General features: G+C 37.9%; 3 protein-coding genes across 3 annotated transcripts; 1 reads left to right on the top strand and 2 right to left on the bottom strand.

Moving 5' to 3' along the window:
* Positions 1-4343: 4343 nt before the first annotated feature.
* Positions 4344-9573, bottom strand: LOC128198188 (uncharacterized). The gene is made up of 2 exons (XM_052882168.1): positions 7356-9573; positions 4344-7267 (listed from the first exon to the last, which is right to left on the bottom strand). The coding sequence occupies exons 1-2, from the start codon at positions 9571-9573 to the stop codon at positions 4344-4346; spliced, it is 5142 nt and encodes a 1713-aa protein (XP_052738128.1).
* A 5632-nt stretch (positions 9574-15205) lies between these two features.
* LOC128198178 (uncharacterized) lies at positions 15206-17936 on the bottom strand. The gene is made up of 2 exons (XM_052882146.1): positions 17916-17936; positions 15206-16396 (listed from the first exon to the last, which is right to left on the bottom strand). Exons 1-2 carry the CDS (start codon positions 17934-17936, stop codon positions 15206-15208), a joined length of 1212 nt encoding a protein of 403 aa, XP_052738106.1.
* Positions 16258-19107, top strand: LOC128198179 (uncharacterized). Its single transcript, XM_052882147.1, has 2 exons — positions 16258-16396; positions 17916-19107. The coding sequence occupies exons 1-2, from the start codon at positions 16377-16379 to the stop codon at positions 19105-19107; spliced, it is 1212 nt and encodes a 403-aa protein (XP_052738107.1). The 5' UTR covers positions 16258-16376.
* Positions 19108-19524: the final 417 nt, after the last annotated feature.

Here is a 19524-nt window from a genome sequence, read left to right as displayed (position 1 = left end):
CTATGTCGAATATTTGAAAAAAAAGTTATGAGGGTTCGAAACGGGTCTTGGTCCGAGAGAGCCCACAACAAACTCAGCCAGTGTTGTAATATATTTTATGTAATTATATCTACACATGCGTATGCCTCGCATTATTTTATTGGTTGCTTTTTATAGAGAGTTCGTGTAAACAAAAAACTCTTTTTTACTGGCCCAACCGTAAAAAAACAACAATTAAACATTTTGCAACAAAATGCTTCATTGCGCCTATAAATCTTAACTCCGTGAGCTGAAAATCGTGTGATACCTACCTATGTATGTAAGTAACTTACTTATGTAGGTAACTGGCACTGGTAGCTGCTAAAATCTCCCTAGATCTGGAAAAATAACTTGGGTTATCGCACGAGCAAGTTCAAGGATTTTGTTAAATGCTTAATCCTAGAAAGAGAAAGTAATAAGTTACCTACCTACTTAATTCTAATCTTCCCTTCTATATTTAATTTAAAATTTTCCATTTTATTTATTACAATTACAATGAAATAATGAATATCCAAAGTATTTTAAAGGAGACCATGTGTAACTAATGTTTTACTTGAATAATGAGAAAGGTTCAATATTTTTAATCATCACTCTTGCTGAATTATTATCGTCAATATAAAAAAAAAATACCACACCTTTAATTAATCTCTGCTACACATATACCTATAAAGACACAATATCATATAAAACTGTTTTTGCTCCGAGGTGTTATTAAAAGTGTGACAACTTTGTTTATTGCTTTAATTAAGTAATTGCCTATGACATTTTAATAGCCGCTAAAATGTGTAATAGCTGCCGTCCAAATAATTTATTTATTTTTTATTTATATAACAATATACAGGGTTTTTTCTAAATGCATTGAGATAAACTGGTTATTAGAACACACAGAAAATCTTAAAAAGGGTATCCAAAACTAAACATTCAAATTTAAATTCGGAATGACCTTTTTTTTCTTTACAAGTTAGCCCTTGACTACAATCTCACCTCATGGTAAATGCTGATGCAATCTAAAATGGAAGCGGGCTAACTTGTTAGGAGTAGGATGAAAATCCACACTCAAGACTGCAGTCAAGGGCAAACTAGTAAAGTTATTCGTTTAATGACCGACTTTTTGTCTGGTACTACAAGTAGGCATCCGTGATAGCCCAGTGGATATGACCTCTGCCTTCGATTTGGAGAGCGTAAGTTTGAATTCGGGACATGCAGTTTCGGGCTTTTCAGTAATGTACGTTTAAGAAATTAAATATCAAATGTCTCAAACGGTGAAGTAAAACATCGTAAGGAAACCTGCATACCTGAGAATTTTCTTAATTCTCTACGTGTGCGAAGTCTGCCAAACCGCATTTGGCCTGCGTGGTGGACTAAGGCCTAACCCCTTTCATTCTGATAGGATTCATTCTGAGAGGAGAGGAGTACTCGTGCTTAACAGTGAGTCGAATATGGGTTGATGATCTACCTTTGCACGTCGAACTAGTTACAACTAGGAAATATATAGAATCAGTCATACATGAATATGATCACAATTATATACTAAAGTAAATTTCTGGGAAAGTTAACAGATATCGCGGTAATTCCTCCGTGAATGCAATTTGCTTATAGTAACCTCTTTAGGTGGCTCGTAACTGGCAGACGGGCAGGAAGGAAGAGCGAATTTCTCGCGGGATTTTCTTATTTCATTGATGATGACGATGATCTTGCATGCATATAAATATTTACCTCCATATTCAGTATATAACTTGGGCATCTTTAAGATGAGAGTGAATAGGCATCTTCTAGGCAAGCGCGTATCACCTTAGGCTACATCTACACTTACCATCAGGTGAGATCTTGGTCAAGCGCGAGCTTATTCCGTATAAAAAAAAGATATCTCTTTTTGTGGAAGTATCTACCTACATTTGAAATTGTATTAACTCTGTCGTAATCAGACCAAGCCTCCACATAGTCGGAAATATCAATAACGTTTCTGTCCGAGCGACAAAAAACACAATTAGCACGTTCGTTTCGTATTTGTTAACAATTAAGCAACACGCATTTGTAGCGTTCATTAAAATTGTGAATTGAACCGATACAAATATAAATAGATAATTAAACTTTAGCTACGTTCGCCCATTGGTTAGATTACGCGGCTTGAGGTCATGGGGTCCTGTAGGTCTATTCTGTAACGGTGTATTTATAAGTCGCTAGTGTGAGTTTTGAATTCTTATCTGTCTCTATCTCTCTCTGTCTAAAACGATATTATAGAATAAGATAAATAGAGATGACTTCGAAACTTGCACTTACGAGAAACAAAACATTGTTATATAGCGCTGCAGTTCTACTGAGATTTTCTTTCTTTCGAGAATTTTTCATCAATAAGTCCGAATTTGGAAGCTAGTGTAGCCCCCCTACGTACGTCGGAGATTAAGTTTAGGCCTCGGTCTCTCGCATTATTATCAACATCACTGATAGTGACCGTTACATATTTAAAAATCGCCAACCCGTATTAGAGTGACGTGGTGAGTTTAAAGTCTCAATTGGTTCTCTTTTGGACTTATCAAATAGGCCGATACTGAAATTAATTACAGATAAATAAATATTATTATTAATGAAGTCTTAAGTTCGAGTCTGAGGTCGTAATTTACCTCTTTCATATATTTTAGAAATGCTATTTGCGTTCTTAGAGTTAGAAGTCAGAGAAATAAAACGGCTGAAGGTGGTGAGAAAAATAAAATCACTTCACTTTGAGAAGAAATTCCAAGAACGGTTCTCCGTGAAACGGGAATGTTACACCACATACCAATTTAGAATTCCTTGGAAGAAAGAGAAACTTAACGTTTTAAAGCGAAGTACTTACTTAGCTCTATAACACCCCATTCTTATAATCCAAAGAGCGAGAGAAGAGATATGCTAAGCACACCCAACAAGGCAGTACAATGCCATCATCATCATTATTAACCCATATTCGGCTCACTGCTGAGCTCGAGTATCCTCTCAGAATGAGAGGGGTTAGGCCAATAGTCCACCACGCTGGCTCAATGCGGATTGGCAGACTTCACACACACAAAAAATTTAGAAAATTCTCTGGTATGCAGGTTTCCTCAAGATGTTTTCCTTCACCGTTTGAGACACGTGATATTTAATTTCTTCAAATGCACACACTGAAAAGTTGGAGGTGCATGCCCCGGACCCACACCCTCCGGAATCGGAGGCAGAGGTCATATCCACTGGGCTATCACGGCAATAGTACAATGTATAATACTGTATATTATCTAAATCAGTATAATTTGCAAATGCACAAGGGGAGAGTGTGTACCTATGGCGGTGCAATTAAAGCGAGTGCCGGTTGTGAAGCGAATCACGTACCACTTGCGACATCTGTTTGCTTGCAAGCTAAGTTTAGCCATCAATCAACCCACACTTGTATAGAATTACTTTCATTAAGTTCTTTAATAAACCTAACGTGTGTAGAATCGTAAAATACAGTATACACAGAAGTGTAAGAGTATAAACCGCACTAGTCTTATACCGGCGAAAGTTCGTATGTATGTAAGTATTTTGATACTTCACAGAACTGATTTGGCTGAAATTTGGAATGGCAATAGATCATGTAGAGTGGGATCAATCTGCGAAAGGTCGTTGAACTTACAGGCTGATCAAGAATATGAAGAATTCAAATACCTCTTTTTCCTGTGGACGCTGCGGTAAAAAGTGTTGTGCCCGAATTTACCTTCACAGCCAAAGATTTTCTACTAATAAATGAATATTAATGAATTAAATAAATTTCCTGAACACACAACTCGACATTGTAGACAATATTTAGGTATTATTTGTTTAAATAGCTTTGGTTGTTTACAATGTGACTGATTGAAATTAAAAGAATTAGCCGCTTTCATCAGTCTCAGTTTCGACTCGTTAGTGACATACCTTTTTTTTTTTTAATAAATAAATATACTTAAACAATACACGTCACTATCTAGCCCCAAAGTAAGCATACAGATTAGCTTGTGTTATAGTTGATATTATAATATTAATATACAAATATTTACTACATATAAATACTTATATAATGTATAAATACACACAGACACTGGAAAACACTCATGCTCATCACACAAATATTTTCCAGTTGTGGGAATCGAACCCACGGCCGTGGATGCAGAAAGCAGGGTCACTACCCACTGTTTTTCTCTCACAAACATATAGGCTGACTGACTTTTTTTCTTTTTTTTTTTTTTTTTTTTTTTTTTTTTTTTTTTTTTTTTTTTTTTTTTTTTTTTATTCTTATCTCCTCCTTTCCTTCCTGGTACCGCAGTTTACGTGCATTACTTCAGGAAGGGGGTGGTCTATCACGCTTCGATATTTTCTTTCTGGCGATCCCATTCGTCTCTCACGCGTCGTCCCATAATGTAATGCAGCATTTTCGCCCCGTTAGCCCAGGCTTCCTTGTTCTCCAACATATATGGCACTAAGTTTGCTTTTGTCAGAGGTTCACCGCCTTGGCGTGCGTTACTTCTTTCCCCTTCGAACTCCATGCACTCAAAGATTGCGTGGTTGGGCGTGTCTACTTCTCCGCAATATGTGCAACATTCACTGTTTGCTTTGCCTATCGCGTGCAAGTAAGTATTAAATACTCCATGTCCGGTTAATGCTTGTGTTATCAGCTTATCCACCTCTCCATGTTTTCGTTCAACCCATTTCACTAAGTCTTGAATCAAATCCCTGGTCCATTGCCCTTTCCCACTTTCAAGCCATTCTGTTGACCATTCTTGGAGTGTTCTTTTTCTCTCCTCCTTCGGAGTTCTTTTGGCCTCCCTTTTGTATAGCCTTGCTCTTTCTGTAGCTAATTTGTCGATAGGTATCAATCCTGCTATCACTAGCACAGCTTCTTTAGATACTGTTCGGTATGCTCCACATATACGGATAGCCAGGCGTCGCTGCGTTCTTCCAAGCACATTATTATATTTAGTCACTTGAAGTGCTTGGCTCCAAACAGGTGCCCCATACAGCATGACAGAGTGTGCCACTGATGCGAGGAGCCGCCTTTTGCTGGCTCTTGGTCCGCCTTTTCTGGGCATTAACTGGGTAAGGGCTGCCGCTAGCTTTTCTGCCTTCTCAGCTGTTTGCACCACATGTTTGTCAAACCTCAGGCTTCTATCTAGCCATACTCCGAGGTATCTGAGTTTGTCACATGGTTTTATTTCTACCCCATCTATGTTAAAAGTGAGTGGGCCATGCCTTTTCCTGCCACTTAGCATTATGGCTTCGGTCTTTTCCGGTGCCAGTTTTAGATGCTTCCCGATCATCCACTTGTTGATTATGTCCAGTGCCCTGTTGGTCCTTTTCATCAGTAGTTGATCAGTTCTGGCGGCTACAACCAAAGCCAAGTCATCCGCGAAACCCACTAGACGTGCCTCATCGCCAAGATCTAATTTGAAAACTCCATCATACAATATGTTCCACAGCGTTGGTCCAAGAATTGAGCCCTGGGGAACTCCACTTGTCACCCGGATCGTCTCTGATGATCCTGCAGCGTCCGTTATTATGATGTTTCTTTGATTCAAGTAGCTGCTTATGAGGTTGATGACGTAATCTGGGAATTTTCGCCTCTTAAATTCCTCCAGTATTAGGATCCATGGAGCGGAGTTAAAAGCATTTCTTACGTCTAGGGCAACAAGTGTGCAGAGCTTTCTGGTACGTTGCGATCCTTGCTTTGCCGCTAGCGCTATGGCTTTTACTCTTTCGATGGCGTCTAATGTTGACCGGCCACTTCTAAACCCAAATTGGTCCTTCGCTAATCCACCATGCTTTGGTAGCAATTGCTCTATTCGATTTAGCAGTATCCTCTCCAATAGCTTTCCATAGCAGTCCAGAAGACAGAGAGGCCTATACCCTGATGGTTCGTCTGCTGATTTGTTATGTTTCCGTAGGAGGATTAGTCTAGCAGTTTTCCATATATCTGGAAATTCTCCACTTAGGAAAATACCATTCATGACGTCTCTCAATTGGTCGGGAATCACCTTACTTGCTAATTTAACTATTTCTGGCGCAATTTCATCAGGTCCTGGCGCTTTTCTGGATTTGATCCGATCGCAGGCCATCGCCAGTTCATCGTCAGTAATCCTTGGTACCTGATCAACTACGCCAGTGGTCCTTGTGAAGTCGTCATGTGTAGGGAATAATACAGCCGTGATGTCCTTCATTCTTTGCAAGCTTATGGGAGTTGGCGAAGAACGGTTGATCTTTTTGGTAACTATTTTGTATCCCAAGCCCCAAGGGTCGTTGTCTACCTCATCACCAACTTTTTTCCATTGTTCTCCCTTAGATTTTAAAATGAGGCCTTGCAGCTCTAGTTTAGCTGTTTTATATCTATTTCTAGCTTCTTCACTGGCTCGAATTTGGTTTAGTCTATCCTCTTCTGATCTTTGCTTGTTTATCTTCGAGTTTGCTCTAGTGTAAGCTCTTCTAGATTCCAGGCATTGTTTCCTAGCTATGTTAATTTCGTTATTCCACCAGTAGACAGGTTTTTTTCGTCTAGCTTTTCTTTTAGGCATGGCTTGATTGCAGGCTTTGGTTGTTGCAGAGACTAGCTCAAAAGGAGTTCGTATAGGTTCACTTATTAACGTGTTTTCGAACTTTTCTTTATCAATTTTGTTGAAGTTCCATCCAATTGGGCGTGATTCGGTTCCAGGTATTTTTTCTCCGATACTGTAGGTTATGTATTTATGGCCACTGGCAGATTCTTCATCAAGAACTTCCCAGCCTGTAATCATGCCAGCTAGATTTGAATTCGCCATTGTTATGTCTGGTCTTGAATTTTTGCCACCTCTTTCGAATGTTGGTGTATTTCCAGTATTTGCCACGCTTAGATCCAGGTCAGCAATTATGTCCATTAGGTGTTGTCCTCTTTTATTTGTAGTCTTGCTGCCCCATATGGTCGATGCAGCGTTAAAGTCCCCAGCAACAAGAACTTTTCCTCGCTGAAGACGCACGCTGGCACTAAGTTCCTCAAGATCTTGCCGAAATTGGTCAAAGGAACAATTAGGGGATATGTAGCAGCTGTACACCGTGAATTGTGCAAATCGAAAGCCAATGAAACCATTTCCTCGTATGGTAGCTCCCACTGTAAGGGCTTTGTTGTATACAATTATTGCTGCGTCTTCTCTCCGATCTCTCTCCCAGCCCCCAGCTTCAGCATATTTATTGTTCGGTTCTGCTAGTATTACTAGGTCTATGCCATGGTTTCTGACCGTGGGTAAGAGAAGGTCGTGAGCTACGCGCACCCGATCCGCATTAATTTGAAGGATTTTAATCGCCATTAGAAGACAGAGTGGTTGTTGTCCTATTTCGGTCCTTATTACGAGTTTGTCCGGCTTCATTTATGGCACCTCTGAATTTTGGGCAACCTGTAGTAGCAGCTTTATGACCTAAGACATCACAGTGTGGACAAAAAGGTGTAGAAGTGCAGCTATCCGCTTTGTGTCCGACTCGACTGCACTGTCTACAACAGTTGCTCCTATCAGGTCCGTTGCATTTTGCTGCTCTGTGGCCTGTCTCCCAACATTTATAACATTTTTCCACGTAAACTCTTTTCCTAAGTCTGCATCTTGTCCAACCAATATTTATCACACTAACATTTGACAGATTCTTAGCAGAAATTGGACTCATTGAAACTGTAGCTGTTTTGGACCCATATTGTGTCGGGCGTATAGATTTGACTTGCACTGGTACTTTTAATTCAGTCTCTAATGCTGTTTTCAGCTCCTCTGTTGATATATCTTCATCTAGGCCTGTTATGTGGAATATTGTTTCTCTGCCTATGCCTACTTCTGCGCATTCTAAAGTGCCTTGTAATTTATTCCTAAGCGCTTCTGCGTTCCCTGCCACCCTCATAAGCACTTTTCCATCATTAGATTTCCTCACAGATTTAACCTCTACTCCTATTTGTTTCATGTCGGTTACAGTGACATTGGCTTTCATCTTCTTAAGAATGTCGGCATAGGAACCCTCTGCTTTGACTATTAGAGTTTCAGTACCTTTACCCTTCCCGTAGTTTGGTTTTCCTTTGCGAATATCTTCTGCCTCCACTAGCAGTTTTATTTTAAAGTCAAACTCTGCCATAAGTTTTTCAAGAATCTTCCTTAAATGGTTTTTGTTGATTTCTTTATCCGCCGCTATAGCTACATTTTTTGTTCTTCCGTGTTCTTTAAACACATTAGTAAGTTCTTGAATAAGTCTGTATACATATTCCACTTCTTTGGTCTTTTCGGTACTTTGCGTATATGGGAGGACATAAATCCATTTCTCATTTTCCGCTATTCCCTTTTTTGAGCTTGTGCTTGTTTGGATTGTATATTCTACTGTTGGAGCCTCACAATTGTCAAGTAGTTCAAGCGCTTCTGGATGCGCCGTTTTGAGTAATTTCCTGATTCCTTGGTGTTTGTGATTTTCACTAGGTTTGGGCCTAGCGATTACCACAAGATCCCAGTCCTTATTTAGTGAGAGTGGGTTGCCTTTTTCGATCTTCACAGTTCGAAACGATTCTTCTGGCCATTCTTGGTCGATTATCTCAGTAAGGCTGCGTATATCATTACATTTTTGTATCTTTTCTTTAAGGTTTATTTCTTTTTTTCTTGTCTCCGAATTGTCTTTGTTTTCACTTATATCGTCATCAGTTTGTATCGCAATTTCTTTTTTTAAATATTCTTCATCTTTTTCAACGTCTGTCGTTTGTATTTCAACGTCTCTTGAGTTTTTAGAGAGTGCTCTAGTTTTGGTGGGTTTTTGAAGAGAGTCTTCCCAATACCTTGTCATTTTATTCAGGTATTCTATGTTTCCTTTGAGATCCCTTACACCAATTTTGATTTCGCTTCTTGTATTAGCATTTTCTCCAACAATTTTCACTAGGCCAGCTGTTATTTTTGTAAGCCTTGAAATTGCTTTCATTATCTCTGTCTGTGTATCATCTTCGTCGTCTTCTTCATTTCTAAGTCGTTTACCTGCAGATCTTATCCTTGTAGTGCAAGCTTTGAATAGACCCTCGGCAGACCCTAGTGAGCCTCTTCTTTCGTGATGTCTTGGTGCACGCGTTCTCTGTACTTCCGTAGTTAAATTACTAAGATTACTCTCTGTGGTCTCTATTTGTGACTGTGTATTAATATCATTATTTTTAGTTGGCGGCGATCTTTTTACAGCTCCTCCTCTGACAAAAGGGTTCGCTCCACTGTCTCCTGGTGTTGCAGATTTTGGCACATTTATGTCTCTTCCCAAGTGGAGCCCCCGTGTGAAATCATCAGCTACTGTAGTCTCAACCCGAATGTGTGAGGTTGCATCTTCTGAGAGTGGTATATGTGCTTGTGTGTCTTGTGTTTCCATGTTAGGCGATCCTTGGCCTTCCCCAGAATACGAGGTGGACCTGGCAAATTGCTTGTAACAATTAAGCAGAACTTTGCCCCCCCCAGAATACGAGGGGCAGCCCCTATCATCGGCCGTAGCCTCCAGGGGGCGGGATTCTCCGGCGCCAGTATTCCCAGCACCGGTACCCGCCTGGGGTATGTATTTTTTCGGTTGTGCTTGCATGTTCGAATTTTCTCTTCTCTACGTCTTCAGAAAAAATCAGCCGCCCAATATGAGACAGACGCTGACCAGACAGCCGCTCGCTCCGAGTACAGACGCTGCCTGGATTTATATTACTCGCTTTCGCAAGCATCGCAGCTTGCCGCCGCAATATCCATCGGGTTACAGCTGAGCAAGTGCTAGGCTATGAGCCCTTCCTGACTCCATGCCATCGGCCTCAAAGCCCTACTGAATACTATTGCTGCATAGTTTCAGGTTGCAATGTACGCTCTGCAACTGAGCGTGCCTCTTCCGCCTTAATGTTACCGTTCCGATTAACTAAATCTCCGCCAACACCGCCGTTAAGGTCTTCACCTGTAACCCTAGGCAGGGGACCGCGATATTCCCCGCAGTACTGGGACCCCCTCTGGACTTTGCCATTACGTGAGCCGGCCTGCTGACTCCCGTGATGCCCACCCCCGCGACGTGGACGCGCCAGAGGAGATTTGTCCAAGTGAAGCACAGAAAAGATGTCTCTGTTCTTCCTTGGACCGGGCTAACGGTCTTGTATGAGCCCAAGACCGAGGGCAGGCTGACTGACTTAGTCTCCTTTTATTAGTTAACTTTAGGTTTAATGGTAATCCTCAAATAATAAAACATAAGCTGAATTCAAATATTACACAATAATAAATTAAAATAGTGCAATACATAAATCTCATTATTAATGGCAGAGATAAATCCCAGATAGAAGCCGATTACGATAATTACTAAATAACAAATTTTTATTGCCAACTCGGGAATACTAACAGGTATTATAATTTGATGCATGTTTGCATTTCCAGGTTAATACATGAAACGACTGTATTAAAACCGATAGCTGTTTAGACGGCCTCCGTGGCGCAGTGGTATGCGCGGTGGATTTACAAGACGGAGGTCCTGGGTTCCATCTCCGGCTGGGATGGTCGAGGTTTTCTTAATTGGTCCAGGTCTAGCTGGTGGGAGGCTTCGGCCGTGGCTAGTTACCACCCTACCGACAAAGACGTACCGCCAAGCGATTTAGCGTTCCGGTACGATGTCGTGTAGAAACCGAAAGGAGTGTGGATTTCATCCTATTCCTAACAAGTTAACGCGCTTCCATCTTAGATTGCATCATCACTTAAGATCAGGTGAGATATACATAGGCTTGTAGATTTAAAAAAAAAACCTGGGCCAAAACTTGTACAGTCGTTATCAACGTTGTTCTACGTAGACATAGAATAGTTAGCTGCGGTTCCGTTGATGGGTTGAGCATAATCCTATCAAAGTTGTATTAAAAATTGTTCTTGGTTTATACATTATTTACCATATTGTTTTAGCAGCTTGGGTTAATTTCCTGTATCATCATCATCACCTTCCTTCTCTTCACCAACTGGTTTCAAAAGCTAGTGCAAAACTTGTACAGTCGTTGTCAGCGTTGTTCTATGCAGCCTTAAAATAGTCAGCCGCGGTTCCGTTGATTGGTTGAGCAGAATTCTATCAAAGTTGTAAAAAAAAATTGTTCTTGGCTTGTTTATATTGTTTATACCATTATTTGCCATATTGTTTTAGCAGCTTGGGCAATAGAGCTTTGACCCACCATGATGCTCTTACGCTCATTGGCGTATCAGAATTAGTTGGTAGCCCAATGAAGGCTTAAGATTTCACGCTTAACGGGAAAAAAGGAGATTGCTTTTTCGAACTTTGTCATTGTTGGAGTGACGGCCACTGACGGCAAGCACCAGACACTAATTTTTGCTTTTACACGTAAGAGGCCTCTGCAGTCCGAGGGCCCCGTATCATTAATACGGCTGATACTGCGGCAGCTACGCCCTTGATAACGACCACTAGGTATATGATTATAATAATAATGATTAGCACGGCTATTCTCTAACGATTTTTTGTATAACTCGCAAGTGCGAGTTTCAAATTCACCGCTATCTTTCTCATTCTATAGTATCGTGTTAAACAGAGAGAGATAGAGGTGACGTCGAAACTCGCACTTGCGAGTTATAAAAACATCATTACAGAATAGCCTAGCTGGAACGACAACTTATCGAGTTCTTTAAGGCAAGGGAGTGTGTACACCACTAACTTCCGAATTTCCGACTGAGAATAAGCTGAAAAGTTCTAAGAAGAATAAAAGCTTAGTATTACATAACCCGACCCAGTACCCAAGACTTCGTAACCAAAATACACATAGGCTAACCATTGGACCAACGCGGCAGCAACCAACCAATTGTAATAGGTATCAATAGTTAATTTTGAGATCCTCATTAATAATAAATTATAGATTTAGATTAATTAATAATTAATTTTAGCTACAGTTTACATATCATCTTACAAATCATAGGCTTGAATGAAGCAATCTGCCTATTTAATATTAAACAGTATTGACATAAAGCTGTTATAGACAGTAAAATAATTTCAACGTGACTTAAATTTAAAATCATAACGTAATTGTGTTTAATTAAAAATCTTTCTAATAAAGTTCTAAAATTTTCATGGAAAACCAAAATTAAGGAGCTTTTCCATCAGTGGTCAAATCTATTTTATCAGAACTGTCTTCTTAGTGATATTATGTTATGCAGAGATGCCACAAAGTAGTTAATTTTTGATACATTCTTATATTCTACTCTTTTTGAAATTGATTGAAATTGTTAGATATTCTATGTAAGAAGAATAATAGATATCTAGCAATATCAATCAATTTCAAAGAGAGTAGTAATCTCTGGATCTACTAAACCGATTGTGAAAATTCTTTTAAATATTAAAAGATATCATTTGCGATGTAGCCATATTTTAACCTCATATTTCTATGGAAACAGGAACTAAGCAATTAGTTGGCTGTCTACAATTAGTTGTATAAAATTAAAGAGAACATTGTGTGAACTGCTCTTTAGATCCAAATCACAATCTATTCACCATAATTGATTAAATTGGCAGGCGATTCGATCGGTCATAATTATTGGTTTGTACTTAATCCATAAGTCAATCAACGGAGTGTAATTTGCAATGCAATTTCTTAATTAGTAAATGCTTTGCTGGAGACATTTGTAGCAATTATCGTATGCAAACACGACAGAAGTCTAGCAGGTCCAACATGAAGTCGAAGAGCAAACCACGAAATTAATTTTAACTTTGATTGAATGTTTATTGATAAGTTTAGAATCTAGACAAGTTTCTAATCAAAAGGTAGATAGATGTAAGTATAAAATTTGTTGATAGGTAATAAGTGACTTGTTTTGCCTATTTATTGAGTATGTACAAGTAATGCTGCCACAAAACCAAGTCGCAAAAGAGTCACAAAAGTTCCCTAAAATTACATAAGATTAGGTACTTTTACAAGTTTTTTATAATATAAAAATAAAATAATCATATCGATGTAATATGCAACATTATATCGAAAGAAAAAAACATAGAAGAAAGAAAAACTAGGAGGAGCAACGCGCTTTATATCCTCGGGATATAAAGCGCGTTGCAGGGAGCCGCTGGATGCTGGAACCGAGATCGTTGTGCTTTGAGGACCCTGCAAGAGGTCTATGTCCAGCAGTGGACGTCTATCGGATGATAAGGTAGGTAGGTATTTACCTAAGCCACTATAAATAAAAGTACCAAGAAGCATTAAAGTAATTTCGAATTTTCCATCACAGATAAAACCCTTTTACGTAAATAGCGCATTGTGTATTCAAATAAGCATCCTTACATAATATCAGACGATCGTTTACGCCATCTGCCGGTAAAATGGGGAATAGATCAAGTTCTATATGTGTTTGGGCATGAGTGCTTCAACTTATCGCGCCTACCGCATCTCCTTGACGACTTCAGCGGAATTTTGTGCCATTTACGGCACCTCCGTTTTGTGGTAGCTCTATCGATTTATATCTATGTACAATATGTAGTATTTTTTATTCTTTACAAGTTAACCCTTGACTGCAATCTCTCATGGTAACAGGCTAACTTATTAGGCGTAGGATGAAAATCCACATCCCTTTCGGTTTCTACACGACATCGTATCGTAACGTTAAATAGCTTAGCGGTACGTCTTTGCCGATAGTGTGTTAACTAGCCACGGCTGAAGCCTTCCACCTGCCAGAATTGGACCAATTAAGAAAACCTCAATCGGACCAGCCGGGGAACGAACCCAGGACCTCCAGGTTTACAAGAAAACTCACAAACATTAAATTCATCTGACCTGGTTTAAGGTCCCAACTCAGAATCAGCGCTATAGTCCCAATATTTGCTTGGTACATGCAGCTCAACATTGAGCTGGACCCTTTTTTAAGGATGTGCCAAATATGTCCTGGCAGTATTGATGCTTATACCTTCTGCTTTATTTTTGGCCTTATTTTGACCAAGTTATATCACGTATCTCAAACGGTGAAGGAAAGCATCGTGAGGAAACCTGCATACCAGAGAATTTTCTTAATTCTCTGCGTGTGTGAAGTCTGCCAATCCGCTGGGCCAGCGTGATGGACTAAGGCCTGACCCCTCTCATTCTTAGAGGAGACTCGAGCTCAGTAGTGAGCCGAATATGAGTTGATAACGACGACGACGACGAAATAGCGCTTATAAACAACCAATCAAATTTTTTGCCTTTATAAAAATGCAATACAATTATAAACGAACTGTTTCTACATGTATTTCAAATCTGCTCGTATTTACATCTTAATGAGTATTCAAGTAACAGTCACGTAGACGATTGACGATTGAATTTATTGTCAGCCAGCAATATTACTTGCTTAAACTGTAGCTTTATTGTGTTTATAACAAGATTTGTAAAATACTAATATTATAAAGCTGAAGAGTTTGTTTGATTGAACGCCCTAATCTCAGGAAGTACCTACTGGTCCGATTCAAAAAACTCTTTCAGTGTTAGATAGCCCATTTATCGAGGAAAGCTATAGGCTACATTTTATCCCGTATCCTTACGGGAACAGGTGAAACCGCGTGGCGCCAGCTAGTTATCGAATAAAGCTCTAAATTCAAAGCCAATCTCAGTCCATTTTAGATTTTTCCTCTATCTGTTATTTTAATAGAGATGTTAATTTTAATGTTAGCTTTCTAGTTAGTCTATGCTATATGGATAATAAATTAAAACGAGGACTTGAAACGAAAATGAGAACAATGCATTCTAGGTTATAACTTTTGCCAATCAAATATTACCTGTGATCTTTTGAATTGCTCCCATGTGCCTTCTACTATGAGCTTGTTATATTCTTGCAGCAGATATAACGTTTTATTGCAAAGCAATTGTCCAGAGTCTGATGTTCCAGAAGCAATTTACTGAAACGCTTGCCCTGGCAGCGTTGATGTGTAGCAGACGGGCAATTATTTAGGCAATATTGTCCAAATATTGGATAGAAGCAGGCGTTACTTTGCGGAAGTTCATCATGATTATATTTATTTATTTTGCTATCATCCGCGAAAATTCGGCGAACCCATGCGACAACGTCACCCAGGTCCGACAAAATACTCTCTACGTACGTTTCACCCCGAAACCGGAGCATCCTCAGGAGATGTTGACTCTACAACGTGCAATTGCAAAGTGTCGTTTTCGACCTTTGCTTCGTCTTTTATAGACCAAAAAGTAGGTGGGGCAAGAGGTGGGCGTTGCCAAGATACTCATAATATAAGCGATTTATCTCGCATCGCATTCAAACATTTTTATTAGTGGTGACTTCGATAACTCTATTTGTTCATTTAATAAGGTAATTCCTGACTTATTATGTTTTATTATTTCTAATTGTTCCAAAACGCATAGTCGTAGGCCTTTATTGCAAGTGTGTAAAATGTCATACATATGATTATCTGCCAGCTTATGGCCAGTATCTAGGAGATGCTTTGCAAAGTGCGACCTTTGTGGACGGTCATTTCGAACAGCGGATATGTGTTCCTTGTAACGTGTATCAAAATTCCGACCGGTTTGACCAATATATGTTGCATTACATTCAGAACATTGCAATTTATATACTCCCGATTTATGTTGCTTTTCTAGTTTATCTTTACCATTGCAAATATTTTTAAGAGAGTTATTTGTTCTGAAAGCCACATTTATATCATGCTTTCTAAGTGTTTTTGCAATACGTTCCGACACTGGACCAAAGTATGTTAGACTAGCTTTAAATTTTTTAGGTTTTTCTAATGGAATTCCATAAAGTTCTTTTCTAATCAACACCAATTGTTTCTTATTGATTATTCTATTCACAATATTCGGGTTGTATCCATTCGAAATGGCCATGCGATATATTATATTTAATTCCTTGTTATACTGATCCCTAGTTAGAGGAATGGACATCAGTCTATGAACATAACTATGGAAAGCTGCTAATTTATGTTGCCATGGATGACAAGATGAAGCTGGTATGGTTATATCTGTATAAGTTGGCTTACGATAAATCCCAAAGTGATGTCTATTATTAACTCTAGTGATTGTTACATCAAGGAAATTTAAAGAATTATTCTGTTCTATTTCTAATTTAAATTTAATTTTTGGGTGCAAATTGTTTAATTTATCTACAAAGACATCCAATTGTTTGTCCGTTCCAGTCCAGCATATAATTATATCGTCTACATATCGATAGTAATATAAAATGTGATTATTTTTAACAATATTTTTATTTTCAAAGTCATCCATAAATATGTCAGCCATTAAGGGACTCAAAGGTGATCCCATAGCTAGCCCTTCATTTTGCTGGTAGTAATCATTATTAAATCTAAAATAATTTTGTTCCATACATATATGTGTTAACTCAATCAACTCTGCCATTTCAGAAGGATGCGTTTTATTTATTTCTAACAATTTATTTAAAATGTCCAGTGTTTCGTTTACTGGAACATTAGTAAATAAGCTATCGACATCTAATGATATTAATTTACAACAGTTAGGTAAATCTATATCCTTGATTTTGGTGACTAGTTCAACAGTGTTTTTAAGTGCAAATACTGGCCGAAAAGAGGTTTTCAGTTTAATTATATTATTTAATTGCTTTGCTAGTTCATATGCTGGCGCTCCAATATAGGAGACAACTGGACGCATTGGGATGTTATCCTTGTGAATTTTAGGTAAGCCATACAAAAGTGGGGCATGAGTGTTCATTAAAATAGCCTTTTGTTTAGATGTACATTTAGGGAATATAAATTCTGATTTATTTATAGCTAGTCTAACTATTGCAGCAAACTTTTTAGTTGGATCTGTTGATAATTGATGGAATTCGTCTCCAAGAAGTATATCTTTTACTTTATCCACATACTCGTCCCGTTTCATTATTATAACTGTATTACCTTTATCAGCTTTAGAAATTACAATATTATCTCGTGCAATAGTGCTCTGTAACGATTTCAATATTTTCATGTCCTGATTAGGTATTGTGAGAGTGTGAGTCTTATTGATATCGTGCGCTATAATATTTTTAACAATGTCCCCTTTCTTATTAAGTGTTACAGCTAATTCTGTATCTACTGCTAGGGTTTCAAGCGATTTTTTAGAGGTTACAGTTGGGATATTGAATTTTAAACCTTTCTCTAAAAGTGTCATCTCATGTTTTGAAAAAACCGTATCAGTAAGATTTTTAACACGATTTCTATCCTCACGATTTCTATCCTCGTGTTAAAAATCTTACTGATACGGTTTTTTCAAAACATGAGATGACACTTTTAGAGAAAGGTTTAAAATTCAATATCCCAACTGTAACCTCTAAAAAATCGCTTGAAACCCTAGCAGTAGATACAGAATTAGCTGTAACACTTAATAAGAAAGGGGACATTGTTAAAAATATTATAGCGCACGATATCAATAAGACTCACACTCTCACAATACCTAATCAGGACATGAAAATATTGAAATCGTTACAGAGCACTATTGCACGAGATAATATTGTAATTTCTAAAGCTGATAAAGGTAATACAGTTATAATAATGAAACGGGACGAGTATGTGGATAAAGTAAAAGATATACTTCTTGGAGACGAATTCCATCAATTATCAACAGATCCAACTAAAAAGTTTGCTGCAATAGTTAGACTAGCTATAAATAAATCAGAATTTATATTCCCTAAATGTACATCTAAACAAAAGGCTATTTTAATGAACACTCATGCCCCACTTTTGTATGGCTTACCTAAAATTCACAAGGATAACATCCCAATGCGTCCAGTTGTCTCCTATATTGGAGCGCCAGCATATGAACTAGCAAAGCAATTAAATAATATAATTAAACTGAAAACCTCTTTTCGGCCAGTATTTGCACTTAAAAACACTGTTGAACTAGTCACCAAAATCAAGGATATAGATTTACCTAACTGTTGTAAATTAATATCATTAGATGTCGATAGCTTATTTACTAATGTTCCAGTAAACGAAACACTGGACATTTTAAATAAATTGTTAGAAATAAATAAAACGCATCCTTCTGAAATGGCAGAGTTGATTGAGTTAACACATATATGTATGGAACAAAATTATTTTAGATTTAATAATGATTACTACCAGCAAAATGAAGGGCTAGCTATGGGATCACCTTTGAGTCCCTTAATGGCTGACATATTTATGGATGACTTTGAAAATAAAAATATTGTTAAAAATAATCACATTTTATATTACTATCGATATGTAGACGATATAATTATATGCTGGACTGGAACGGACAAACAATTGGATGTCTTTGTAGATAAATTAAACAATTTGCACCCAAAAATTAAATTTAAATTAGAAATAGAACAGAATAATTCTTTAAATTTCCTTGATGTAACAATCACTAGAGTTAATAATAGACATCACTTTGGGATTTATCGTAAGCCAACTTATACAGATATAACCATACCAGCTTCATCTTGTCATCCATGGCAACATAAATTAGCAGCTTTCCATAGTTATGTTCATAGACTGATGTCCATTCCTCTAACTAGGGATCAGTATAACAAGGAATTAAATATAATATATCGCATGGCCATTTCGAATGGATACAACCCGAATATTGTGAATAGAATAATCAATAAGAAACAATTGGTGTTGATTAGAAAAGAACTTTATGGAATTCCATTAGAAAAACCTAAAAAATTTAAAGCTAGTCTAACATACTTTGGTCCAGTGTCGGAACGTATTGCAAAAACACTTAGAAAGCATGATATAAATGTGGCTTTCAGAACAAATAACTCTCTTAAAAATATTTGCAATGGTAAAGATAAACTAGAAAAGCAACATAAATCGGGAGTATATAAATTGCAATGTTCTGAATGTAATGCAACATATATTGGTCAAACCGGTCGGAATTTTGATACACGTTACAAGGAACACATATCCGCTGTTCGAAATGACCGTCCACAAAGGTCGCACTTTGCAAAGCATCTCCTAGATACTGGCCATAAGCTGGCAGATAATCATATGTATGACATTTTACACACTTGCAATAAAGGCCTACGACTATGCGTTTTGGAACAATTAGAAATAATAAAACATAATAAGTCAGGAATTACCTTATTAAATGAACAAATAGAGTTATCGAAGTCACCACTAATAAAAATGTTTGAATGCGATGCGAGATAAATCGCTTATATTATGAGTATCTTGGCAACGCCCACCTCTTGCCCCACCTACTTTTTGGTCTATAAAAGACGAAGCAAAGGTCGAAAACGACACTTTGCAATTGCACGTTGTAGAGTCAACATCTCCTGAGGATGCTCCGGTTTCGGGGTGAAACGTACGTAGAGAGTATTTTGTCGGACCTGGGTGACGTTGTCGCATGGGTTCGCCGAATTTTCGCGGATGATAGCAAAATAAATAAATATAATCATAATATTGTCCAAATTCAAAATGAACAAAAATACCGCTGGTAGGTACATAAAAACTGATGTAAGTAAAGAAAATGTTAGGCAACAAAATTTTTACAATTAAAACAGCATTTGGCTTGCTTTAAATTATTACAACCATTATTACAATTTTATTTTTACACTGTCTAAAAAA

This window comes from Bicyclus anynana, chromosome 6 (assembly GCF_947172395.1).
Source record: "Bicyclus anynana chromosome 6, ilBicAnyn1.1, whole genome shotgun sequence".
Taxonomy (NCBI): domain Eukaryota; kingdom Metazoa; phylum Arthropoda; class Insecta; order Lepidoptera; family Nymphalidae; genus Bicyclus; species Bicyclus anynana.
This window is presented reverse-complemented; position numbering and strand designations above follow the sequence as displayed.